Source organism: Gorilla gorilla, chromosome 1 (assembly GCF_029281585.2).
Source record: "Gorilla gorilla gorilla isolate KB3781 chromosome 1, NHGRI_mGorGor1-v2.1_pri, whole genome shotgun sequence".
Lineage (NCBI taxonomy): Eukaryota > Metazoa > Chordata > Mammalia > Primates > Hominidae > Gorilla > Gorilla gorilla.
Window position 1 is genome coordinate 204,247,797 of NC_073224.2, and position 25,834 is coordinate 204,273,630.

At 49.9% G+C, this 25,834-nt stretch overlaps 2 protein-coding genes across 3 annotated transcripts in view; both read left to right on the forward strand.

Moving 5' to 3' along the window:
- The window catches only part of CLSPN (claspin), an 89,653-nt gene extending 86,252 nt beyond the window's left edge, over positions 1-3,401 (forward strand). Inside the window, exon 25 of the mRNA XM_063700394.1 lies at positions 3,163-3,401. Within this exon, the coding sequence (XP_063556464.1) occupies positions 3,163-3,252 (90 nt within the window). The 3' untranslated portion in view covers positions 3,253-3,401. The remainder of the gene's footprint in view (positions 1-3,162) is intronic.
- A 1,328-nt stretch (positions 3,402-4,729) lies between these two features.
- C1H1orf216 (chromosome 1 C1orf216 homolog) lies at positions 4,730-10,253 on the forward strand. 2 transcript variants are annotated; one of them, XM_055391595.2, is made up of 3 exons: positions 4,912-5,416; positions 7,445-7,619; positions 7,794-10,253. In XM_055391595.2, exon 3 carries the CDS (start codon positions 7,799-7,801, stop codon positions 8,486-8,488), a length of 690 nt encoding a protein of 229 aa, XP_055247570.1. In that variant the 5' UTR covers positions 4,912-5,416; positions 7,445-7,619; positions 7,794-7,798; the 3' UTR covers positions 8,489-10,253. The 2 variants fall into 2 exon arrangements, with proteins under 2 accessions (XP_004025495.1, XP_055247570.1); XM_004025446.5 differs by lacking the exon at positions 7,445-7,619 and having other exon boundaries at positions 4,730-5,416.
- The last annotated feature ends 15,581 nt before the right edge of the window (positions 10,254-25,834 follow it).

The following is a 25,834-nucleotide window of genomic DNA, read 5'->3' on the forward strand; positions in this document are numbered from 1 at the left end:
TCCCATCTCTTAAAAAAAAAAAAAAATCACCTCTGTGAAGCCTTTCCTTACCCTTTTTTGGGCTTACTACTTTTGCCTCCTGGCTCTGTTGCAGGGCCCATTACATTGTTATAGCCCATTCTTCTGTCTATTCCTTTTCTTTGAGACAGGGTCTGGCTCTGTCACCCAGGCTAGAGTGCCGTGGTGTGCTCTTGGCTCACTGCAACCTCTGCCTCCCAAGTTGAAGCAGTTCTCGTGCCTCAGCCTCCCAAGTAGCTGGGATTACAGGCATGTGCCACCATGCCCGGCTAATTTTTGTATTTTTAGTAGAGACGGGGTTTCACCATGTTGATCAGGCTGGTCTCAAACTCCTAGCCTCCACTGATCTGTCCGCTTCGGCCTCCCAAAGTGCTGGAATTACAGGCATGAGCCAACACACCAGGACTTCTGTTTCCCTTTCTAAAGAAGGAGCTCCCCAAGACCACGACCAGTTCTGATTCTGCTCTGAATTCCCAACACAGTACCTGGCACAAAGTAAGCACTCTGTAACTGTATGATACATGTAAATGAATGGGTGGGAAGGGACAAAGTCGTTGAAGCTGAAACACCTTGATCTTACCCACCCCTTTCTTCCTGAGAATACTGATATTGAGAAATTATCCACCTATGAATAACCCTTAGGCCTGTCCTATTTCCTGGATGAGAAATTCCTCTCATCTTCTCTGGTCTCCTTGCCTGACACCCCAGGCCCTGGGACCTGGATCTGGCTACTCACTGCTAGCCTCTCTTGGCTCTGACATCTGTTTGCCAAGAGGCTTACCCGCTGTCCATCATTGGGTCTTGATGGCATGGCCTTTTGCAAAGCCCTGTTCAGGCTGATACTGGCCATCTCTGGAGGTTTCTGTGTCCTTGCCACTTAAGTTCCTGGCATATATGTGGGTAGGTGAACCCAGCCACAGATACCCTTTCACTTGGGGGTGAATTATTCTCTGGTGTCCTCACTGGAAAAGCCTCTGGCAAATGAATAACAGGCATCTCTATAGCTGCTTTTTTGTCTTCCTGTGGACATGGACATCCCTGCATTTGGAGCTTTTTTTTCTTCAGGCTTTGAGCTCTGAAAATTATGGAGTGCCGGGACTGCTGTGTGAGCACTGACTGTATTAATTATACAGTGCTAGAGTATTCCATACAACACTGCCCTTGATTAACAAAACTGGCTACAGGCTGGGTATGGTGGCTCACGCCTGTAATCCCAACACTTTGGGAGGCCGAGGTGGGCAGATCACTTGAGGCCAGGAATTTGAGACCAGCCTGGGCAACATAGTGAAACCCTGTCTCTATTAGAAATACAAAAATTAGCCGGGTGCAGTGGCACACGCCTGTAGTCTCAGCTACTCGGGAGGCTGAGGCATGAGAATCGCTTGATCCTGGGAGGCGGACGTTGCAATGAATGGTGATTGCACCACTGTACTCCAGCCTGGGCAACAGAGTAAGACTCCGTCTCAGGGAAAAAAAAAAAAAAAAAAAGAAAGAGAGAGGCTACAATCTGATTTCCTTCAAATGAATTCACTTGACTTCGCAAGTATTGTATTATTTAGGAATAACTAGCTTTAGGCCAGGTGTGGTGGCTCACGCCTGTAATCCTAGCACTTTGGGAGGCCAAGGCGGGCAGATCACCTGATGTCAGGGGTTTGAGACCAGCCTGGTCAACATGGTGAAACCCTGCCTCTACTAAAAATACAAACATTCACCAGGTGGCGGGCGCCTGTAGTCCCAGCTACTCAGGAGGCTGAGGCAGGAGAATTGTTTGAACCCAGGAGGCGGAGGTTGTAGTGAGCCAAGACTATGCCACTGCACTCTAGCCTGGGTGGCAGAGAGAGACTCCATCTCAAAAAAAAAAAAAAAAAAAGGAATAACTAGCTTTTTAGAACAATGGAATTGATGACTCAGCTATCCAGGCTGGGGTGCTGCCCTGTAGAGCACGATATAGGCTTTATTTATTTTATTTTTATTTTTATTTTTTTGAGACAGGGTCTTACTCTATCGCCCAGGCTGGAGTGCAGTGGCGTGATCTTGGCTCACTGCAATCTCTGCCTCTTGGGTTCAAGCGATTCTCCTGCTTCAGCCTCCTGAATAGCTGGGATTACAGACGCGCACCACCATGCCTGGCTAATTTTTGTATTTTTAGTAGAAACGGGGTTTCATCATGTTGGCCAAGCTTGTCTCGAATTCCCAGCCTCAAGTGATCTGCCTGCCTCGGCCTCCCAAAGTGCTGGGATTACAGGTGTGAGCCACCACACCAGGCCCAATATAGGCTTTAAATCAATGTATATAATGCTTTGTCCTTTGTGGCCAGAATGCATAAGAAGAAGAGGTAGCGGTGGTTGTGGCACCTTATATGACTTACCTAAGGACTAAGAGTTTTCTTCCTGTCTCTGAGATTCTGGGTATTGCAGGTCAGAAGGTGATAGCATCGGCCAGGCACAGTGGCTCACACCTGTAATCCCAGCACGTTGGGAGGTCAAGGCGGGCGGATCATTTGAGGTCAGGAATTTGAAATCAGCCTGACCAACATGGTGAAACCCTGTCTCTACTAAAAATACAAAAATTAGCCGGGTGTGGTGGCACGCACCTGTAACCCCAGCTACTCGGGAGGCTGAGGCAGGAGAATGACTTGAACCTGGGAGGCGGAAGTTGCAGTGAGCTGAGATCGCGCCACTGCACTCCAGCCTGGGTGACAGAGTGAAACTCTGTCTTGGGGAAAAAAAAACAAAAAACATGGTGATAGCATCATGGGAGGAATGTTTCTAACCAAGAAACACAAAGATGATTCCCTGGGATTTCGGCTCCTGGTAGCACTAGAGGAATAGGAGAAGGGGGTGGTCTCAGTGTAGACTGGACTGATCATGGCTATCAAGGAGAAAGGGAGTTACTGTTACCTAATAAGTGTTGAGAGGTGCGTGAGTGGAACCCAGAGACCCTGGGGTCACCACCTTATGCTATTGTATTAATCAGCATTCTTTCGATTGTCGGTGAAAGACATTCCACTCAAGTTAGGCTTGGCAAATAAGGCATACAAAACTATAAGTTTAGATGCAGGAAACAGGGTCTGCAACATTATCAGAACTTCTGTCTCTCATCTCTGTTTCTTCCCTGCCTCGTCTTCCTTTAATTTCGTTTCAGAAGATCCCAGAGAAGTACTCTGACTGGCTCACCTGGAGTGGAGCTCCTATCCCTGGATTCTTCAGGCTTTCATTTGACCCACATGGTTAAGCTGGGAGAGACAGAGTCCAAAGATAGGCGGAGAAGGGCTATTCTGGGCAGAACAAACAATTGATGACTTTATGGCTCTGTGGTCTGGGCAGAACTGCATAATCCTAGATCACCAAAGCTGAGAGCCTTTAGGAGTGAGGATTTGGGCCAGGCATGGTGGCTCATGCCTGTAATCCCAGCACTTTGGGAGGCCGAGGTGGGTGGATCACAAGGTCAGGAGATCAAGACCAACCTGACCGACATGGTGAAACCCCATCTCTACTAAAAATACAAAAATTAGCTGACGTGATGCATGCACCTGTAATCCCAGCTACTCAGGAGGCTGAGGCAGGAGAATCTCTTGAACCCGGGAGGTGGAGGTTGCGGTGAGCCGAGATCGCGCCACTGCACTCCAGCCTAGGCGACAGAGCGAGACTCCGTCTCAAAAAAAAAAAAAAGTGAGGATTTGGGTCACCCCAGGCTGAAGGCCAGGAGAACCTGAAGTGGATAAGGGAAGGGAGAAGACTTAGGCCACAGGATCTGATGTAGAAATGGGGCTGACGTCTCCACCTGTTATTTTCTTAGCTGGAGGAGTGTGCAAAGTTTGAATTACTTCTGCCTTCTTCTTATTTCCTTTTCCCTCTTAAAATAGTCATCATAATCATAAAAATTTCTTTTCCGTTTTCTCTGTTTTTGCATATAGGATTTCTTGGTGTGATTTAATTTGCCAGTTAGTCTCTAGGTCGCAGAATGGTGACTTGGAATCAAATTGAAACTGGAAGAGGGCACCTCATATATTAGGGTCAGCAATTACTGAACTCTGTTCTCTTTTATTCCAAACAGGGCCCCCAACTTCACATTTCCCCAGGGTGCAAAAGAGTGAGGGGGATCAAGCTTCAGTAGAGTGGAGCTCTGAGAAGAATCCACTGGAGTTTGGAACCCAAGACCCTTTTTTTATCACGCTGTTCCTCCTCACCTGGGCAAAAGCACTGGTACCCACTTCACAGGCATCATGGGTGGGCTCTGTGTCCTGCAGAGAGCCCCCGTCCCGGGTACAGGACATCAGCCCTGAGCCCTGTCCCAGGCTTGGATCTTCTTTCTCTCTCTCTCTCTCTTTTTTTTTTTTTTTGAGACGGAGTCCCACTCTGTTGCCCAGACTGGAGTGCAGTGGTGCAGTCTTGGCACACTGCAACCTCCACCTCCCAGGTTCAAGCGATTCTCCTGCCTCAGCCTCCCAAGTAGCTGGGATTACAGACGCGCACCACCATGCCTGGCTAATTTTTGTATTTTTAGTAGAGGTGGGGTTTCACCATGTTGGCCAGGCTGGTCTCGAACTCCTGACCTCAGGTTATCCGCCCGCCTCGGCCTCCCAAAGTGCTGGGGTTACAGGCGTGAGCCACCGCACCCGGCCTCAGTGACTTTGGTCAAGTAAGCACAAAAAGGAATATATAATTCCAAATTGTGATAAATGCTATGAAGAAAAGGAATGTGCTCTGACATAAAGGGGGGAACGAATGTGATCTAGGGAGTCAGAGATCTCTCCGAGAAGAGATCTGAAATAGGAGTAAGTCGAGAGGGGGAAGAGAATGCTAGACCGAGGGAACAGTGCGTGCCAAAGCCGCGTGGCGGAAAGGGGCGTGCGGGAGGGTAACTGCGGAGAGGGAGGGTAGAGGACGAAGCCGGAGAGGCAGACGAAGGGCAGGACGCACAGAGCCCCGCGGCTGCCGCCTTACGGGTTGTCCCGGCGGTGGGGAAGCCATTGAGGAGTTTAACGCCGGAAGGTGGTGACTAATCAGATTTCACTTGAAAATGGCACGGTGTCTGCAGCGAGGCTAACTGATGGGAAGGGCCCAGCGAATGCCAATAGGAGAGAGCACCGGACCTGGAAGGCCTGGGTCAACGCGGCCCCCGCGCGGGGGCGAAGCGGTTCCGGCGCAGGGGCCTGGCGAGCGGCTCCGCGGAAAACCGAACCGGCCCACGTGGGACCGGCCGCTCCGCCCAGCTGCGCAGACGCCGCCTGACTCCGCAGTCCGGGTCTGGGGCTGGGCGCGCTGCCCGGGAGCCCCGCACCCACGCCTGGACCGCGGAGACGCCCAGGCCGAGGAACCCCCCAGCCCAGGGACTAGACACCACCAGGGCTGGGCGGAGCCAGAGCCAGACGCGCCGGAGCGGGCGCCTCTACGCCGTGAGTCCGAGTCTGGGGCCCGAGGCGGGGGGGAGCTTGGGGCCCAGCCGCGGGAAGCGGGGAGTCACAGCGGCCTCCTTCGAGGAGACTAGGGAAGGATGGTCTCTGTCTCCTGGGGTGGTCTCCCACTCCCGCAAGGCCAGAAAAGGAGGCTGCCTCCTGTTTGGGCGGAGACCTAGTCCTGGCGTGTCGGGGTTCCCATTTTACTATCTCTGAGAACCCTGTGATCCCTAGCGCCACCCCCACCCCATCCCAGCTTCCTTCACGGCCCCATCCAAGTATAGGAAAAATAAAAAATTGGGGCGAGGGGAGATCTCTAGGCACCTTCCCACAAGCCTTGCTTAGAGGGCGATTAGAAACGAACTGTTCCTACACCCTTCTCCCCAGGACTTCTGCCCATTGCTGGGGGTGGGGAGGGTCCATGCCACCTATGGAGCGCCTTCCAGTGCCGGCTCCACTTACAATGTCCTTCCTCTTCATGCTCTTCAATTGTTCTAATCCCAGTGCTGTTTGGTCAGTAGAATCCCTTTGTCAGTTCAAACCCTAATTTTGGTTAGAAGCAGGTTATGGAGGAGAGAAGAGTGGTGTGGTATGCCCTCCCTCCAGGGCCTCAGGATGGAGCAAGCTAGGGACGGGGACGCAAGATAGTGGCCATGTTCCAGAGGCATTGGGAGGGAAGGGGGCAGGCTCAGAAGAAAAGCTTGTCACTGGGGAAGGCGGGGCTCCCTGGCTGGGGTAGGAAAGGGAACCAAACCCAGCTCTTCCAGAACCCAGCTCTTCCAGCCCTGGGGAGTCGAGAGTGGATTCCTGAGCATGGAAATTCACTGCAGTCTCTTCTCCCATTCACTCACTTAGCAAGTACCTGTATGCACAGACAGCCTGGTTCAGGGCTCTATGCTGGCTCACTCTGGGGAATATGATGGAGGATATATACAGGAGGTCCAAGCCAGATTACAAACTGCTATTACAAGATCATTACCACAAACCAAAAATGCCAGTTGAATAGACATTCACTGATCGTCGACCATGTATGCCAGGGACGGATGCAAAGTTGGATAAGACAGTGTATACCCAGCGCAGTGGGGACCCAGAGGAAGGCATAACTAACCGTGCTTGTTTATGTAATATTGATTGGGGCAGTATCAAGACGGCTTCAGAGACATGGGGACATGGAAACATGGGGATATTACAGCTAATTTTGAAGTACAAAAAGGAATTTGCTGGGTGGAGAAGGGAGGAGCTTTGAGGGGAGGGGAGAGGAAGGATATTGTAGGCCAAAGGAATACTGTAAGAAGAACAATGATGTGTTTTGAGATCTCTGGGCAGTTTGTTATGATGGGAGGGGCAGAGTGGCAAGAGGCAGGTATGGAGGGGTGAGCAGGGGCCAGATCAAACAGGGTGTTGCAGGCCAGGTAGAGGTTTAGCAGGAATTCAGGGAGGGCATTAGGAGTGGTGACAAGTGAAATTTACATTTTTAACTGGAGGCAGAGAGATCAGTGAAAAGGCCGAGGCAATAATCCAGGTCAGAAATGGCCTGGAAGAGGAAGAATGGTCAGAATGTGGTTATTAATGAGATGGGAGAAGGAAGGATAGTGAGGAGCCCAGGATTCTCTCAGCTTTCTGGATGGAGTACAGAGCCATCTTGCTGAGGATACTGAAGGAGAGCTTGTTTGGTTGTGTAGAATTTTGGCGGGGGGCGGTGGTGGAGGGGGATGATGTCACTCTGTCACCCAGGCTGGAGTGCAGTGGCGCAATCTCGGCTCACTGCAACCTCTGCCTCCTGGGTTTAAGTGATTCCCCTGCATCAGCCTCCCAAATAGCTGGAATTACAGGTGCCTGTCACCATGCCTGGCTAATTTTTGTATTTTTAGTAGAGATGGGGTTTCACCATGTTGGCCAGTCTAGTCTCGAACTCCTGACCTCAGGTGATCTGCCTGTCTCGGCCTCCCAAAGTGCTGGGATTACAGGTATGAGCCACCATGCCTGGACTGCTTATGTAGAATTTGAGGAGCCTATGGTTGGTTGCAGGGTTGGATAGCAGTTGGATCTGGGCTGAAGACAGATCTGAGAGTCACCAGCATATGATGGTCCTTGAAGCTACAGCAGAGAATGAGGTCCTCTGGAGAGAAATGCACAAAATCAGAAGACAGCCTGGCTCTGAGGACGGAGGCAAAACCCTCTGCAGGAGACTGAGAATGAACAGGTAGACAGGGAGGACGAAAACCACGAAGGGAAGTGTTACCAGAGTCAAGAGAAAGGGCTTGACAGGGAGTGGCCAGGCTCTTGCTTGCAGCCTTGTCCCTGCAGCTAAGTTGCCCTGACTTCAGGCACCCCACCCTGTCCTACTGTGACTCGGTCTCCTGCTTTCCCTTTACAGACTAGATGTTCGCCATCCAGCCAGGGCTAGCTGAGGGGGGCCAATTCCTGGGGGACCCGCCTCCTGGACTATGTCAGCCCGAGCTCCAACCAGACAGCAACTCCAACTTCATGGCAAGTGCCAAGGATGCTAACGAGAATTGGCATGGGATGCCAGGCAGAGTGGAACCTATCCTGAGGAGGAGCTCCTCTGAGTCACCCTCTGACAACCAAGCCTTCCAGGCCCCTGGATCCCCTGAGGAAGGGGTGCGCAGCCCCCCAGAGGGGGCAGAGATTCCCGGGGCTGAGCCTGAGAAGATGGGTGGTGCTGGCACAGTCTGCTCCCCTCTGGAGGACAACGGCTATGCCAGCAGTTCCCTGAGCATTGACAGCCCTAGCAGCAGTCCTGAGCCTGCCTGTGGGACCCCGCGAGGCCCTGGCCCTCCCGATCCCCTTCTGCCCTCAGTGGCCCAGGCTGTGCAGCACTTACAAGCCCAGGAGCGCTACAAAGAGCAGGAGAAGGAAAAGCACCACGTGCACTTGGTGATGTACCGTCGCCTGGCACTGCTCCAGTGGATCCGGGGCCTGCAGCATCAGTTGATTGACCAGCAGGCCCGACTGCAGGAGAGCTTCGACACCATCCTAGACAACCGGAAGGAGCTTATTCGCTGTCTCCAGCAGAGGGCAGCACCATCCAGGCCCCAGGACCAGGCCTAAGGGTGTGCCTCCACAAGTGTGCAAGGGTATATGTATATATTTGCAGGCATGTGTGAGGTGCACTAGTAAGTACATAATTTGCTGGCATGATTGCAGGTAGGCATGAGTGTGTATGTGCTAACATGTAGGCTGGTGTGTGTAGGCATGTGTGAATAAGCATGTATAAATGAGCTTAAGTGTGCTGTGTGCACATGTGTACACACAGCTAATTTATCCGCAGACCTATATGTGAGCATGTAAGAGTGAACATATGTGTGTGTGTGTAGTATGTAAGAATGAGGAACTCTGTATGTGCATGTGTAGACAGGTACCCAGCAGTGTGTGTATATGCACATGAGTGAGGATGTATATGCCGAAGATGTGTGTGTCTATGAGTGAGTTTGAGTGTGCAGGCTTGTATTAGGTGTATGTGAGGAAGCCCTTGTGTGTGCAGGGGTGCACATGTTTGGCCACAGGCATGGGAGGTGTATGTTAGGAGCATGTGTGTTTGTAGGCAGACTCATGAGCAGGTATGTGCAAATATATATCTAGCTGCACTGTGGGGTGTCCACCCACACCTTGTGTTCCTCATGGCCTACCCCAGCCTTTCTTCTCCACTGGGTCCCACTGTTCCCTGGAGACAGAGGGCTAGCATGCTGTCATTTATCTGAGGGTTGTGGCTGACCCATTCTCCTGGGATTTCCCAGGCCACCTCTCCTTTCCCTTTCCCTCACTTAACCCAGACTTGCTCAGCTGAGGCTATTGTCCCTGATGTTGGCTTTACTTGTAGGAGGTTTAGTGGCTGCTCTGGCCTGCCATGGAATTTTGGCTGCAATTTTGGCAGTGTGTGGAGAACTGGTATCAGGAAGGGGAACCAGGAGTAGTGATGAAGATGATGGTGGGGTTGGGGACAGAGGACATAGGGGACTGTCTCTCTTGAACTCTGCCTTTGGGCACATGGGAGATGGGGACAGGAAAGATGATAACAGTGGAACTCTGTGAAGAATAGGAGAATGGGAATTCTAAAATACCAGTTCCCAAACAAACCATCTCTCCATTGGAAAAGGAGCTGTTGCAAACCCTGTTCATTTAAGCTTCTGATGAAAAGCAATGTATGTTTATAAGCTTGCAAGTAACAGACAAGATGTTCCAAGGCCGATGAGGAAAATACCGCTTCCCTGTCTCTGCCTCTACCTTGCTGTGCCTCTCTGGCTTTAGCAGTATTGGATGTTGAATTGGTTTGGTTCATTTCTCTGAAGTCGGACTGTCAGGAGGAGCCAGAGGTTGGCTTTCTGGGATGTGAAGGGGACAGTGTCAGCCTAAGCCTCTGGAAATGCTTAGGATGCTGAATTTTAACCCCTTCTTTCACTGCATGGCCCTTCAAACAGGGATTGGCAGGCTCCGCGAGTTACAGAGTGGGTGAGTCTTGGGGAGAACCAACGACTAAGGTAGCTTAGCTCTCTGCTTTGTTCCTGGGAGCCAAGAGAATGCAAGATCCTGGTGGGTGAGCAGTGGTATGAAGAGGGGACACTGGTGGGTGAACAGTGGCATGGAAGTCACTGATGCAGCCTCTGGCCGCCCTCAGTCTCCCTGTCGGCAAAGGGGGGGTCTCTTCCTGTCTATCTCTAAAGAGTTTCATCCCTGACAGGTGGATGAGTGAAAGATCCAGAGAGTGGGGGTGAGGGGTGGGCCCTGAAGACTTTTTGTCTGTAGCTCTTGCATATTGAGTGTATAAACCCGGCTTCTGGACCAACCCAAGATGAATAAACTGGGGCAGAGAATTACATTTCTTGAGTATGTGTTTTTCTTCTATCTGTTGTCTGATGGCCTCTTTTTCATACCATATGAGCTCCCCTTTTGAGTAGGGTCCTGGACTAGGAGCTAGGGAGGTGGTTTTGGGGAAAGACACTGAAGAATTTAGACTGCTGTGCCTGGCGACCCAGTGGGGTGGAGAAGTCTCTCAGGGGCCTCCCAGTGTGGCAGGGGAGACTTGACTTCTACCCTGAGAGCCCCATATGGGATTGTCCTTGTCCTGTGTCACCTTTGGGCCTAAATGAATTGCGAGGGACACATACCATACACACTCGTACATACTCAACTGCACCCTGGGCAGGGCACGGTGGCTCACACCTGTAATCCTAGCACTTTGGGAGGCTGAGACGGGTGGATCACCTGAGGTCAGGAGTTCAAGACCAGCCTGGCCAACATGGTGCCTGTCTCTACTAAAAATACAAAAATTAGCCAGACGTGGGGACGGGTGCCTGTAATCCCAGCTACTCAGTAGGCTGAGGCAGGAGAGTCGCTTGAACCCGGGAGGCAGAGGTTGCAGTGGGCAGAGATTGTGCCACTGCATTCCAGTCCGGGCAACAAGAGGGAAACTCCATCTCAAAAAACCAAATAAAACAAAAAATAAAACACCAAGTACCCTGGTGTCATCACTTCCCTGAAGGGCGCTCTGACTATGACTATGATTTCGGGTCCTTAGATGGTTTTGACACACATGTAGTTATAATATACAGTCATCCTTTGTTATCTGAGGGGATTGGTTCCAGGATCCCCAGGGATACCAAAATTCACAAATCTGAAATACTGTATTTTATTTTTATTTGATTTGATTCTTTATTTTTGGAGACAGCGTCTCCAAGATACGCCCAAGCTAGAGCGTAGTGGTGCAATCATAGCTCACTGTACCCTTGAACTTCTGGGCTCAAGTGATCCTCCCACCTTAGCCTCTGAGTAGCTGGGACTACAGGCACACACCACCACACCCAGCTAATTCTTAAGTTTTTTTGTAGTGATGGCTTCTTGCTATATTGCCCAGGCTGGTCTCAAACTCCTGGCTTCAAGCCATCCTCCCACCTGAGCCTCCCAAAGTGCTGGGATTACAGGTGTGAGCCACTGCGCCTGGCCAACATTTTTATTTTATTTTATTTTATTTTATTTTATTATTTTTTTGAGACGGAGTCTCACTGTGTTGCCCAAGCTGGAGTGCAGTGGTGCGATCTCGGCTCACTGCAAGCTCCACCTTCCGGGTTCACACCATTCTCCTGCCTAAGCCTCACGAATAGGTGGGACTACAGGCGCCTGCCACTGCGCCCAGCTAATTTTTTGTATTTTTAGTAGAGACGGGGTTTCACTGTGGTCTCAATCTCCTGACCTCGTGATCCGCCCGCCTCGGCCTCCCAAAGTGCTGGGAGCCACCGTGCCCGGCAACATATTTATTTTAAACCTCACAAAGTATACTTCTCACTGAAACAGTTAATAATTCTTGTCATCTCCACACTTGACACTTAAACAGAAATAGTATTGAACCAATTTTTACAAATTCCACTTACTAAGAGATGTTTTGGCAAAGGGCTAAGGCTAAATTTGAATGGAGATTTCTGACAATAAGACGTCTGTCAAACCTTCAGAGCATAAGAGGGTGAATTTTTATAAGGAGCCTTTTTTTTTTGGAGACAGTCTCACTCTGTTGCCCAGGCTGGAGTGCAGTGGTGTGATCTTGGCTTACTGCAACCTCCACCTCCTGGGTTCAAGCCATTCTCCTGCCTCAGCCTCCCAAGCAGCTGGGACTACAGGCACATGCCACCACGCTTGGCTAATTTTTTGTATTTTTAGTAGAGATGGGTTTTTGCCATGTTGCCCAGGCTGGTCTCAAACTCCTGAGCTCAGGCAATCGGCCCACCTCAGCCTCCCAAAGTGCTGGGATTACAGACATGAACCACCGTGCCCGGCCAGGAGCCCCTTTTCTAAATGTGTGAGGGCTCTTTTGAACACAGCCCCTGGTGAAGGACAGAGACCCTGAAGCCAGACACCCTGGATTTGGACCTTGTCCCCATTGTTTTATGTTTTTGTGACCTTGGGCAAGTCAATTAACTTTTCTGTGCTTTAGTTTCCTCATCTTAAAATGGGAATAATAGTAATAACTACTTCGCAGGGTTGCTGCAAGGATTAAATAAATATGTAATATATAGAAGACTTAGAACTGTACCTGACACATAGTAAATTACATTAATGAGTTATGATTATTATAAATCATACTTTTTTGGTACATACAGCTTTTTCATAGAAAAACATTTTTTCTTATGAAATTGGAATCTAAAAAAATTTTTTTTTTTTTTTGAGACAGGGTCTGGCTCTGTCGCCCAGGCTGGAGTGTAGTGGTGTGATCTTGGCTCACTGCAACCTCCGCCTCCTGGGTTTGAGCAATTCTCATGCCTCAGCCTCCCGAGTAGCTGGGATTACAGGTATGCACCACCACGCCCGGCTAATTTTTTTGTATTTTTGGTAAAGATGGGGTTTCATCATGTTGGCCAGGCTGGTCTCTAACTCCTGGCCTCAAGTGATCCGCCTCAGCCTCCCCACCTGCTGGGATTACAGGTGTGAGCCATCGCACCTGGCTGAATCTAAAATTTGAATGTCATCTTTAAAGGGGAAGGGGACTTTTAAAAAATAAAGCTGCCTAATATTCCTTTCCAGAAAAGAACTCTTTGAGCTGAGAAAAAGAAGGAGGTGAGACCAAGGGAATGTGTGGTGAACTGTATGTTTACAGGACCCCTGCCAGTCACTGAAGGTCAGGGACTCCCTGGGGGATGATGGGTTTGGGAAGGAGATTGGCAAGAATAGAGCCACAGCCAGGACGGCAGAGTTTGGGGCAGGGAAATGGAGGCAGGACTCCAGTGGCTGAACCAACTCAGCCAAGAATTGTGGTTCTCCATCAGGTCCACTGGCCACGAGGCCTAATCATGGGAAGTGCTGAGGTGACCACAGTACCTCCCATAGGCAGATCTGAGCTACACTCTCTAGACTCAGTTTCCTCACCTGTGGCAACTATAAGGGCTAAATGAGGAAATGGATGTGAAGATGCTCTGTATGGATTAAGAAGATTGTGTGCCTCCCCTGCATGAGGCCCTGAGGAGCCTGCTCTTGTCTTTGAGAGCTGTGGTGTGCACAGGTAGATGAGACTTGCATCCAAAAGCCTAATGCAGGCTGGGCACAGTGGCTCATGTTTGTAATCCCAACACTTTGGGAGGTTGAGGCAGTAGGATGGCTTGAGCCAAGAGTTTGAGACTCCATCCCTACAAAAAGGGGAAAAAAATTAGTCAGTCATGGTGGTACATACCTGTAGTCCTAGCCACTCAGGAGCCTGAGGCTGGAGGATCACTTCAGCCCAGGAATTTGAAGCTGCAGCGAGCTATGATCCCACCACTGCACTGAAGCCTGGGTGAGAGAGCAAGACCCTGTCTCAACCCCCTCCCCAACAAAAAGACCCCAAAAGCCTAATGCACAAGCCACTCGTAACCTAGGAGAGGGGAATGCAGGACTGGCTGTCTGTCTAGTTTTCAGTCAGGGACTTCTATACATGGTGGTTGTCTTAAAGTCATTGGGCCAGGCGCGGTGGCTCATGCCTATAATCCCAGCATTTTGGGAGGCTGTGACGGGTGGATCATTTGAGGTCAGGAGTTCGAGACCAGCTTGGCCAACATGGTGAGACCCTGTCTCTATGAAAAATATAAAAATCAGCTGGGCATGATAGTACATGCCTGTAGTCCCAGCTACTCGGGAGGCTGAGGCAGGAGAATTGCTTGAATCTGGGAGGTGGAGGTTGCAGTGAGCCGAGATCGTGCCACTGCACTCCAGCCTGGGTGACAGAGTGAGACTGTCTCAAAAAAAAAAAAAAAGAAGAAAAAAAGTCATTGGGGTAGGAATTCCTTAGTCCCTGGGACAGTGAGGGGAGTAGGAAAGGTTCATGCGCTTGGTAGGAGTTTGGCCAGTCAGCTACCTCCACCCCTTCACCTCTCTCACCAGAATAAAATCCCAAGGAAGTCTAACCTAGGTTTTGGGTGCGACATGAGTTGTCTTGCTTAGTAGGAGACATAGGGATGAGATTGGAGCAGAGACCCAGAGACCAGCACGGGCAGGGCACACAGCAGAGGCCTGAGTAGGCTGCAGTTACAGGATGGAAAGCATGGAAGGGATTAGCAGAGAGGCCTGTGAGGCTGGGTCCACTGAGAACTTGCTTGCTCTCCAGGGACACCAACTAGGTCAGCCCCATCAAGTATGGTCAGAGTAAATGGGGTTAAAGCCTGAGTGCAGGGAGGCAGAAAATGAACTGGGAACTGAGTAAGAGGGTAAAGCATTAGAAGACTGCAGAAGAAGGCTTCAGAATATCATAGGTGGGCTCCCCGGTGGGGGATCTGGCTTGTTAGGGCTCTGTATAATGGCTATCTCTAAGGAGACTGACTGCCCCCTGATGGCAGCCTGTGACCTGTCTACCTGCCTCTTAGCCTTCAAGCCTCACCGGAAACCCTGTGTAGGTAGGTTTGCTCCTACTCTCAGCATGAACAGGTGACAGGAACAGGAGAGAGGCGAGATCTGTAAGGGCCTGGTCAAGGAAGGCTTCCTGGAGGAAGAGGAGCTTGGAGACCCAGTAGAAGTGGAGGCAACAGAGGATAGTGATTTCTAGTGCAGAGTGGACCCAGGTGTCTTGGATCCTCCACTTATTACTTGTGCCTCACTTTTCTCAACTGTAGAATGGGAACAATGGGAGTACTTCTCTTACAGGATTACTTGAGAGTTAAATAAGTTAACAGATGTTAAGGGCTTAGACCTGAGCCTGCCTGGCTCACAGGAAGTAGTCTACAAATGTTAATTGTTTTTATCTGACTAGGAGAGGACAAGAAGGCCCTCAGAGGTAGGAGATGCGTGTAGCATCTGGAATCCCAGGCCCAGGATTTAAAGGATGCAGGTGGTGAGAAGAGGAGCCTGAGATGGGGATGTTCTGGGATCTGAGCCAGACCTCAAATCCACACTGGTATACGTGCTCACGCCCACCAGGCACCTGCAGACGCGCAGGCACCAGCCCCCACACCCGTTCACACACATACACATGCACCATGGTTCGTTCACACTCACAAATGCACACTCCGGGACACAGAGCCACATACATACTCCCTCCTCCTCCCTACCCCTGGCAGAAATGACTGGACCCAGCCTGGGGAGGTTTCCGCACCCCAGCCCTGGCACCAGACTGCCAGAAATGCAGCTGCATCTCCCGTCCAGCCCTGTAAGCTTCTCCAGCCCAACCTTATCCTTGCCCAGATCCCCCCTCCTCCCAGCCCTACTCCTGCCCCCAACCCGTAGGCTCTGAACCAGTCGATCCCCTAATCGCTCCATTCTCATTTATCAACCATAGATTTGAGAAGAGATTCTTCGGGTGGAGACTGGCGGGAGGGGGAGAGGGTGGCGTTGGAGAAAGGGGGGTGCGTACATCCTACTAAGGTCTTAGATGTCGCTGCCGGGAGAGGGCTGGGTTCCCCGAGGGCCTCCTCGCCGTGAATGAAAGGGGGCTCGGGCTGTGGGATGGGAGCCGTCCGAGGGGCTCGGGCGTGGCGGAGGGCCGCGACCTCGCCCCAGGAGGGGGCTCCAGGCCTCCGCGCCGGGGAAGAGGTAGCCGGCGGGAGCGCGGCGCTCAGCTGGTGCTCGGCGCTCCCCGGGCGGGGCTCGTCCCCAAAAGGCGCAGACAAAGGGGCGGCCTCCCCGGAGCCCCGCGGCGCCTCGAGTGGCGCGGGCCGGGGGCTGCGCACAAAGCAGGGGCGGGCGGTGCCAAGCCCGCCCCACGCGCCGCCCCGCACAGACTGTTGATCCGCACAGTCCCGAGCGCCCTTTACTGCCCCTAATCCCAACAAGCATGAAAACGGCTGGGGCCGGCCCGGCAGCAGGCCCTTTGTCCCCGCGGGTACGGGGCAGCTGCAGCCTGGGCCCCTCCCCCTTTTGTGTCTCCTCCCCCGCGGCCCCCGCCCCGCCACCTCAGCTGCCGGGAGCGCCCGCGCCGCCCAGGGTTTTGGCCTCAGGCGCGAGGGCGCACAAAGCAGGGAGGGGAGGATTAACCCGGGTCTGCAGGGCGGGGTGGGACCACGGAGGAGAGGGCTGCTGGGGGTAGGGTGTTGGGGTGGGAACCTGGTGGTGGGACTGGGTTTGTGGGTGTGTTCTTGAGTGGTGCGAATTAGCACCAGCCCCCAACATTCAGTGACAGCTCTCAGGGTGAGGGCCGCTCCCTAGACCTTGATGTCTCCCTGGGCTGTCGTGGGACCGCTTCCCTCCACACTCCTGGGATATCCTCCACCCCGAGGCCTCAGTTCTCACCCACTCTCGGGACTCCCCAACCTCCGTCTCCAGCAGGGGCTTTGCCTTCCGCCCCACCTGCAGCACATCCTCCCGGCCACCGGACAGCTCCACCCACGGCACCCGCAAGCACCTCAGGCTTCCCACGTTGGAAGCCGAGCTCGTCTTCTCCCCAGCCACAACCTGCTCAGTCTGCTCATCACCTGAAGTGAGGCGAGCCTCAGGCCCTCCCACCTCACTCCGTGCCAGTCAGGTGCTAAGCTCTGTCCCATCTGCCTCCCAGCCCCTCTCCTGTTCCTGCCCTCTTGGCTCAGGCCACCGCCAAATCTCATCTGGACACGTGGAACGGTTCCTGTCTGACCCCTCTCATCCACGGGACACAGTATTCTAGAGTGGGCTTCTGAAAGGCAAATATGGCCCCATCCCTCCTCCAGTTTTAAGATCTTTCCAAGGCTTTCCAGGGGCTTAAGTTACTCAGCTTGGCTTGCAAGGGCTTTGCTGGCTGCTTCCTGCGTTCCCGCTGGCCCAGTCTTCCCCAGGGTCTGATGTTTTACAAATCCACAAAGACCTTCCTTAAGAGCCTTCGTGGCGGGGCGCGGTGGTTTACGCCTGTAATCCCAGCACTTTGGGAGGCTGAGGCAGGCGGATCACTTGAGCTCAGGAGTTCGGGACCAGTCTGGCCAAAATGGCGAAACGCCGTGTCTACTAAAAATACAAAAATTAGCCGGGCGTGGTGGCGCAGGCCTGTAATCCCAGCTACTTGGGAGGCTGAGGCAGGAGAATCGCTTGAACCCGGGAGATGGTTGTTACAGAGAGCCAGCATTGTCCCACTGCACTCCTGCCTGGGCGACAGAGCGAGACTCTGGCACGCGCACGCACACACACACAAGAAAGAAGGGGGTAATGAAAATAAGTATCATCTACTTTACAGAAGCAATGTGAGTATTAAATAAATAATGCTCTCGAAATTGCTTTGTAAATTGCAAAATATTTTACTACCAAATGTGTTGTTTTTTGTTATCTTTTTCTTGATTTTTTTTCACTCTAGGAGCAAATAGTTTTATTTCAATAATTGACCATTTGTTTTCTAAACAGTGTTTGTGCTCTTTTGGATTTTGTTTGTTTGTTTGTTTTAAGACAGGGTTTCAGTCCGGGCGTAGTGGCTCACACCTGTAATTCTAGCACTTTGGGAGGCCAAGGTGGGCAGATCACCTGAGGTCAGGAGTTCGAGACCAGCCTGGCCAACATGGTGACACCCCATCTGTACTAAAAATACAAAAATTGCCAGGCATGGTGGCACGTGCCTGTAATCCCAGCTACTCAGGAGGCTGAGGCAGGAGAATCGCTTGAACCTGGGAGGTGGAGTTTGCAGTGAGCCAAGATTGTGCCATTGCACTCCAGCCTGGGTGACAGAGTAAGACTCCTTCTCAAAAAAAAAAAGGGGGGGGTCTCACTGTTGCCCAGGCTGGAGTGCAGTGGTGCAATCATGGCTCACTGCAACCTTGAACTCCTGGGCTCAGGTGATCCTCCTGCCTCAGCCTCCTGGGTCCTGAGTAGATGGGACTACAGGCTGGTGCCACACACCCAGCTAATTTTGTTTGTTTGTTTGTTTGTTTGTTTTGTAGAGATAAGAGTCTTGCTTTGTTGCCTAGGCTGGTCTTGAACTCCTGGCCTCAAGGGATCCTACTACCTTGGCCTCCCAAAGTGCTGGGATTACAGGAGTGAGTCACTGCACCTGGCCCTGTTGTGCTCTTTTGAAACTAATTTTGATGGAGGCCACTGAAATGGTAATCTTTATTATTGTGATTATTACTAATTTAAAAGAAAGTAAAAGTTGCTTATATTAACAAAATTGGCAATATTTTCCACAGGATGTCGTACCTCTAGATTCCCTCTTTTATTTCCCAAAAGCCATTGTGAGCATTCCTAGAATGCTCTAGGACAGGATGGGAGGAAGATGTGATGGGAATGGGAACTGAGAATGGAGAAGTGGATGGGAATGAGGTGGAGACAGGGGCAGCTAAGGGATACAGGGTAAGACAAAAATTGACAACATGTGTCAGAGCCTTCCTGTTTCACCCTCGCAAACTTCCCATGAGGGAGTTTCTCCATTGTCCTATTTTACAGGTGAGTAAACTGAAGTTGCTTTAGGTGAGTTCCATTTCTGGAAGGACAGACACACTACTCTCTGTTTCCACATTCCCCCAGAATAGCTAGCAGCTGCTACCTATTCTGCTTCCTGTGCCTGGGGTGTGTGAAATCCTCATACAGCTTTCCAGGACTCACAAACCACCCTAGCCTGAATTTATTCCTACCCCCATACTCACCCAGATAGAAGCAGATCCTTCTGAATAGACTTGCTTGATGCTCCCACTCCCCGCATGCCTTAGGTACAATCACTGTGTTGATCTCCATAATGAAACTTATTATTTTTTCTTTCTTTCTTTCTTTCTTTCTTTCTTTCTTTCTTTCTTTCTTTCTTTCTTTCTTTCTTTCTTTCTTTCTTTTTCTTTTCTTTTCTTTTCTTTTCTTTTCTTTTCTTTTTGAGGCACAGTCTCACTCCGTTGCCCAGGCTGGTATGCAGTGGCGTAATCTCAGCTCACTGCAACCTCCGCCTCTCCAGTTCAAGCGATTCTCATGCCTCAGCGTCTCGAGTAGTTGGGATTACAGGCACGTGCCACCATGCCCAGCTAATTTTTGGCTAATTTTTGTCTTCTTGGTAGAGACAGGGTTTTGCCATGTTGGTCAGGCTGGTCTTAAACTCCTGGCCTCAAGTGATCTGCCCACCTCAGCCTCCCAAAATACTGGGATTACAGGTGTGAGCCACCGCGGCCACCATAAAACTTCTTTCACGTGAGACACTAAGATACTCCCCTAATTCCTAATGAGACTTTCCAGCTTGTGTGTCTGTGTGTGGGCTCATGCACATAGGCATTTTGGGATGGAGAAGTTAGAGTGAATATGTAACCATCTAACAGACAGAAGACTAAGGCAGCGGGAGGAGAAAGGGAGACTGGAAATGACAAATTACGTTATGGAGTTTTCTAGTACCTTGCCTCTTCATCATATTTAACATTTTCCAAGTTAATTTCACTTCTGTTTTTTGGTATAAAGTAGGTGCAACCCCATTTTTCAGAGGAGAAGGTGTAGCCACGGTCAAACAGCATTAACTGTGGAAGCTGACCTTGTGAATATAAACCCCTCACCCAGTGAGGCAGGAATGGTTAGGGTCACCATGGCCTTATAAACCTCTCACAGAGGACAGCTACCTTCAGGAGCCCCTTACTAAACCAGCAGCCTAAGGCTCTGCTCCCCATTCTAATAACATCCCCTATGTGTGCACCAGTTTTTTTGTTTGTTTTTGTTTGTTTGTTTTGTTTTTTGGTTTTTTTTTTGGGACGGAGTCTCGCTCTGTCACCCAGGCTGGAGTGCAACCTCCACCTCCCGGGTTCAAGCGATTCTCCTGCCTCAGCCTGCTGAGTAGCTGGGATTACAGGCACGTACTACCACACCCTGCTAATTTTTGTATTTTTAGTAGGGATGGGATTTTGCCATGTTGGCCAGGCTGGTCTCAAACTCCTGGCCTCAAGTGATCTGCCCGCGTCAGTTCCCAAAATACTGGGATTACAGGCGTGAGCCACTGCGCCCGGTCATGTGCTCTAGTTTTACGGTTTATAAACCCCTTTCCCTCTATTATCCCATTGTTTTCTAGAGGCTATCCTGAGAGGTAGGCATTGACATGTCTATTTTATTTCATTTTATTTTTATTTATTTATTTTTTGAGACAGAGTCTCACTGTCACCTAGGCTGGAGTGCAGTGGCACCATCACAGCTCACTGCAGACTCAACCTCCTGGGCTCAAGCAATCCTCCCACCTCAGCCTGGGACCAATCTCTTGGGCTCAAGTGATCCTCCCACCTCAGCCTCCCGAGTAGCTGGGACCGCAGGAGTGCCCCACCATGCCCAGCTAATTTTTGTATTTTTCTGTAGAGACGAGGTTTTGCCATGTTGCCCAGGCAGGTCTTGAACTCCTGGGCTCAAGCAGTCCATCTGCCTGGACCTCCCAAAATGCTGGAATTACAGCCATGCACCACCATACTCAGCTGATATGTCTATTTTATAAATTGGGAAATAGAGACTCAGAGAGGATAAATGAATTGCACAAACTCAACAGCTTGTGATGAAGCAGGGACCCTGTTTATTCAACTATTTGACCATCCAGGACTCTGTTAAGTCTGTAGTAACACAGAATGGCAGGGCTTAAAGGAAAGTCTGATTTGTGCGTGTGTGTGTGTGCGTGTGTGTGTGTATGCACGCCTGCACTTGTACAGGAAGGGTCAGCCCAATGGGAGTGCCTTTGGCATTTGGATAATTCTTTGAGTGAGCCTGTCCTGGGCAATGGAAGGTCCCAATTAGCATCCCTGTCCCCTAGACAGGAAGTACTAATAATAGCACTGCCTGCCCAATTATTGAGAACACCAAAACATCTCTTTCACATGTTTAAAAGCCCCCTATAGGGGTAGTATCTCCCTACACTTCCCCACATGGCCACCCCCACCACTTAGAACCACAAGGCTAGAGTCCCAGCTTTGGACACTGGTCCTTGTTCTATTGTCCCACCCCCTTCTGTCCTTCTTCCTGCCCAGGGCAGTTCCTCCTATCTCTCCCGCTCTCTTAGCAAGAAAGAGTGGAATTACAGAGGCTGGAGTCTCAATCTGCCTCTGAGGCCAAAGGGCTGTTCCTTTAGGGAGGCTGGTTCCCAGGACTGAGGGGTTTCCAGGGTGGGTTAGTAGCGGTAAGGGAGGGAAAGGACCCCACCCCCGACCCCTGCAGGCCTCACCTAATCGCCACACTCTGCATTATTACCCGCCTAATGCAGCGTGCTTTTAAATAAAATATGCAAAGATTTTCCTCTCAAATGATCTCCCCAGGCAAGCTAGCTCAACTCCAGCTTGTTAATGGGAAAAATGCAAATAGGGCCTCCCCCGTCTCCCCCAGCCCCTAGGCTCTGGACAGCTAATGCGCTTTGCTTTCCTTCTTTCTGGAATTTCTGTTTCCCTTGAAACCATTACTTCGGGCGGGGGGTGGGGGGAAGTCGGGGGAGGGGGTGGTGGCGAGGAGGTTTTTCCCAGGTGTCATCCAAAGGGAGAGTCTTAGAAGGGAGGAAGCAGCCCAGGCAGGAAAAGTTTGGGAAAATAGCGCTGTTATGGAGCCTGCCCCTTTCTGAGCCTCCCTTCCCCCATCTGAGATCTCAATTAGTCCTTCCCGGGGCTGCTGTGAGGCTGAATAAAGGGAGAGGCATTAGCCGGCACATGCATTTGCAGGTTCGATTTTCCAGTTTAAATTTGCTATGCTTGAGGGATACGAAGATGGAGATAACAGACATGACTTCTGCCCTCATCAAGCTCACAGTCTAGCAGAAAAAAAGCCCCAGATCATTTGAAATTTAAAAAGCAATTATAGGACACCTTAAGCAATCAGCTTCATCGTGGTGAAGCAATGGACATCTGCCTCCCGATGCAGCCTTTAGGACTCCCCTAGGTACCACTCCTGCCCATGATGTGGAATCTGAGGAATGCAGACCAGGAGGAAACCATCAGGCAAGCCTAAATTCAGGGTCGGCCTACAAAACAGCTGACAGGTGCTCTTCAGAAATATCAATGCCATGAAAGAGGAATGAACTGTTCCAGATTAAAGGGCACTAAAGAGACAGGAGGCTGGGTGTGGTAGCTCACGCCTGTAATCCCAGCACTTCGAGAGGCTGAGGCAGGAGGATCACTTGAAGCCAGGGGTTCGAAACCAGCCTGGGCAACATGACAAGACCTTGTCTCTACAAAAATAAAACTAATTATCCAGGTCAGTTGCCTGCATCTGTAGTCCCAGCAACTTCGGAGGCTGAGGTGGAGGATCACTTAAGCCTAGCACTTTAGTCCAGGTGACAGAGTGAGATCCTGTCTCCAAAAAGAGAGAGAGAGAGAGAGAGAGAGAGAGAGAGAGAGAGAGAGAGAGAGAGAGAGAGGGGCAGGACAACTAAATGCAATGCATGATTCTGGATTGGATACTGGAGGATTGGAAAAAAAATTCTATAAAGAGCTGGGCACGGTGGCTCATACCTGTAATCCCAGCACTTTGGGAGACCAAGGCAGTATGATCGTTTGAGCCCAGGAGTTTGAGACCAGCCCTGGCAACATAGCAAGACTCTGTATCTACAAAACAAAAAAATAATATTTTTTTAAAAAAATTAGCTGGATGTGGTAGCATGTGCCTGTAGTCCCAGCTACCCGGAAGGCTGAGCTGGAAGGATCACTTGAGCCTGGGAGGTAGAGGCTACAGTGAGCTATGATCACACCACTGCACTCCAGCCTGGATGACAGAATGAGACCCTGTCTCAAAAAAAGAAAAAATTTCTGTGAAACTGTGGTTCCCAACCTTTTTGGCATCAGGGACTGTATTTGTAGAAGACAGTTTTTCAACGGACTGGGGGAGGAATTTTTGGTTTTGGAAGGAACTGTTCTACCTCAAGATCAGGCATTACTTTCTCATAAGGAGCACACAACCTAGATCCCTCACACGCGCAGCTCACAATAGAGTTTGCGCCTCTATGAGAATCTAATGCTGCTGCTGATCTAACAGGAGGTGGAGCTGCTGTGCAGCTTGGTTCCTAAAAGGTCACTAACCTATACAGTCCGTGGCCCAGGTGTTGGGGACCCCTGTTGTAAAGGACATCATTGGGACACATGGCAAAATTTGAATATGGATTGTATTGTAGATCTTTTATTGTATCAACCTTAAGTTTCCTGAATGTGATCACTATATTTTGGTTATATCAAAGAATTTCCTTGTTTTGGGGAAATATATGTGGAAATGTTTAAGGATAAAAGATCATAACATATGCGACTTAGTCTCAGATAGTTTGCAACTTTTCTGTAAGTTTTAAATTTTTCAAAATAAAAAGTTGAAAAAGAAAAAAACAAGTATAATTGGCCTTTTAAAAGCGTGATAATGATATTGTAACTATGATTTTAAAAGTCCTTATCTTTTAGAGAAACTTGCTAAATAAAACATTTACAGATTAAATAAAACGATCTGTTTTATTGTTTAAAAATAAGACAGGAGGAGGGAAGTAGATGGGGGGTTAGGTGAAACCAGATTGGCTGTGGGTTGATAATTGTTGAAGTTGGGTGATTAGAATACTCTTCTTTTTTTTCTTATGTTTGAATTTTTCCATAATAAAAATTTTTTTTTTTTAAAGAAAAGCAATTACAAAATGTAATTCATGTCAAGAGAAAGGTATGTGTTTAACCAGGGAACACGATCCAATTAAGGGCTTTGAAGAAGACTTTCTAGATAGAAGACAGGAGTGTATTTTTTGTTTTTTGTTTGTTTGTTTGTTTGAGACGGAGTCTCGCTTTGTCACCCAGGCTGGAGTGCAGTGGCACGATCTCGGCTCACTGCAAGCTCCGCCTCCCGGGTTCACGCCATTCTCCTGCCTCAGACTCTCCGAGTAGCTGGGACTACAGGCGCCTGCCACCACGCCCGGCTAATTTTTTGTATTTTTAGTAGAGACGGGGTTTCACCGTGGTCTCAATCTCCTGACATCGTGATCTGCCCGCCTTGGCCTCCCAAAGTGCTGGGATTACAAGCGTGAGCCACCGCGCCCGGCCGAAGACTGGAGCGTTTAAACAGAGACTTAGAGTGAGCAGGGCCAAAGGACAGTGAGCAGGGGCGAGGTAGGGAAAAGCTCTCCAGGCCAAGATACAACAGGTACAGGGATGAAACAGAGCGGTGGGGTTTGCAGGACCTGAAAGAACTGAGGCAGAGAGAAGTCAGGCCAAGAGTAGAGAGACGGGGCAAGAGATGACCTTGCATGCCAGTTATGGGTTTGGGGATTTTATCCTGAGTGCGACAGAGAGCCTTGCAGGAAAGTGACAGGATCAGATTTGCATTTGAGAAAGAACTCTCTGGTGCTGTGCGGGGAAAGAGGACTGTGCAAGGCTGGGGACAGTTGGAAGCTCCAATCTTGTGGGTTGAAGCTGAATCACTTTCCCTGTACTCCCCAGCTTTTCTGACTTTATCACTTCCTGTATTAGTTTCTTTTGGCACTGCTGATAAAGACATATGGAGACTGGGTAATTTACAAAAGAAAGACGTTTAATGGACTTAGAGTTCCACACGGCTGGGGATGCCTCACAATCATGGCAGAAGGCAAGGAGGAGCAAGTCACATCTTACATGGATGGCAGCAGGCAAAAAGAGAGCTTGTGTGGGGAGATTCCCCCTTATAAAACCATCAGATCTTGTAAGACTTATTCACTATCATGAGAACAGCACAGGAGAGACCTGCCCCCATGATTCAATTACCTCCCACTGGGTCCCTCTCACAACACGTGGGAATTCAAGATGAGAATTGGGTGGGGACACAGCCAAACCATATCACTTCCCTTATCCATTTTCAAATGAAGGATGAAGCTTAGGTGACAGATTTTGAACATGAGACCAATCCACCCACAGAGCTGGGATGGCTGGCTGTCTCATTTTTAATTCCCTCCACCACTAGCATGACAGGAAAGCAAGATGACTGATGGTTCAGCGTTCAGACTCTGGATCCAGGCTACCTGGATTCAAATTCTGCCTCTGCATCATTACTAGCCAATGACCTTGGACAAAAGGGATGGTAATAATATTACCTACCTCACAGGGAAGTTGTGAGGATTAAATGCTTTGCTATGTGTCAAGTGCTCAGAATAGGGCCATAATAAGGACTTAAATGAGTCTACTCTGGACTGAGCACCACCCTGGAAAGATGTAGGTGGATGGAAAGGGAAGAAAAGACAGATTCTTCAAAGATCTGAGCCTTATTGGACAAATGGAACACAGACATTAAAGAGCAATATCAAAGCACCATGTTACTGCATTATTCACAATATTAAATACAGCTGGACATAACCAAGCATCCATTCATAAGGGAATGGCTAAGGAAATTGTTATATCCAGTAATGTTCAGGAAAAGGTTGGGGAATTCCTATTTTATTATATGAAGTGAAAAAGCCAGAAGCAAAATTGCAAACGTCACATGAAAGGATAGGAAAAAAAAAAACATTAGAAGGAAATGCACTGAAATGTTTATAGTAGTTAGCTCTAGATGGTGCTATTTGGGTGTGGCTTAAATTTTTTTTAAGTCTTTTGGATATTTTTCCCCCAAATACAGAATAATATGCAATAATTACTTTTATATGGGAACATT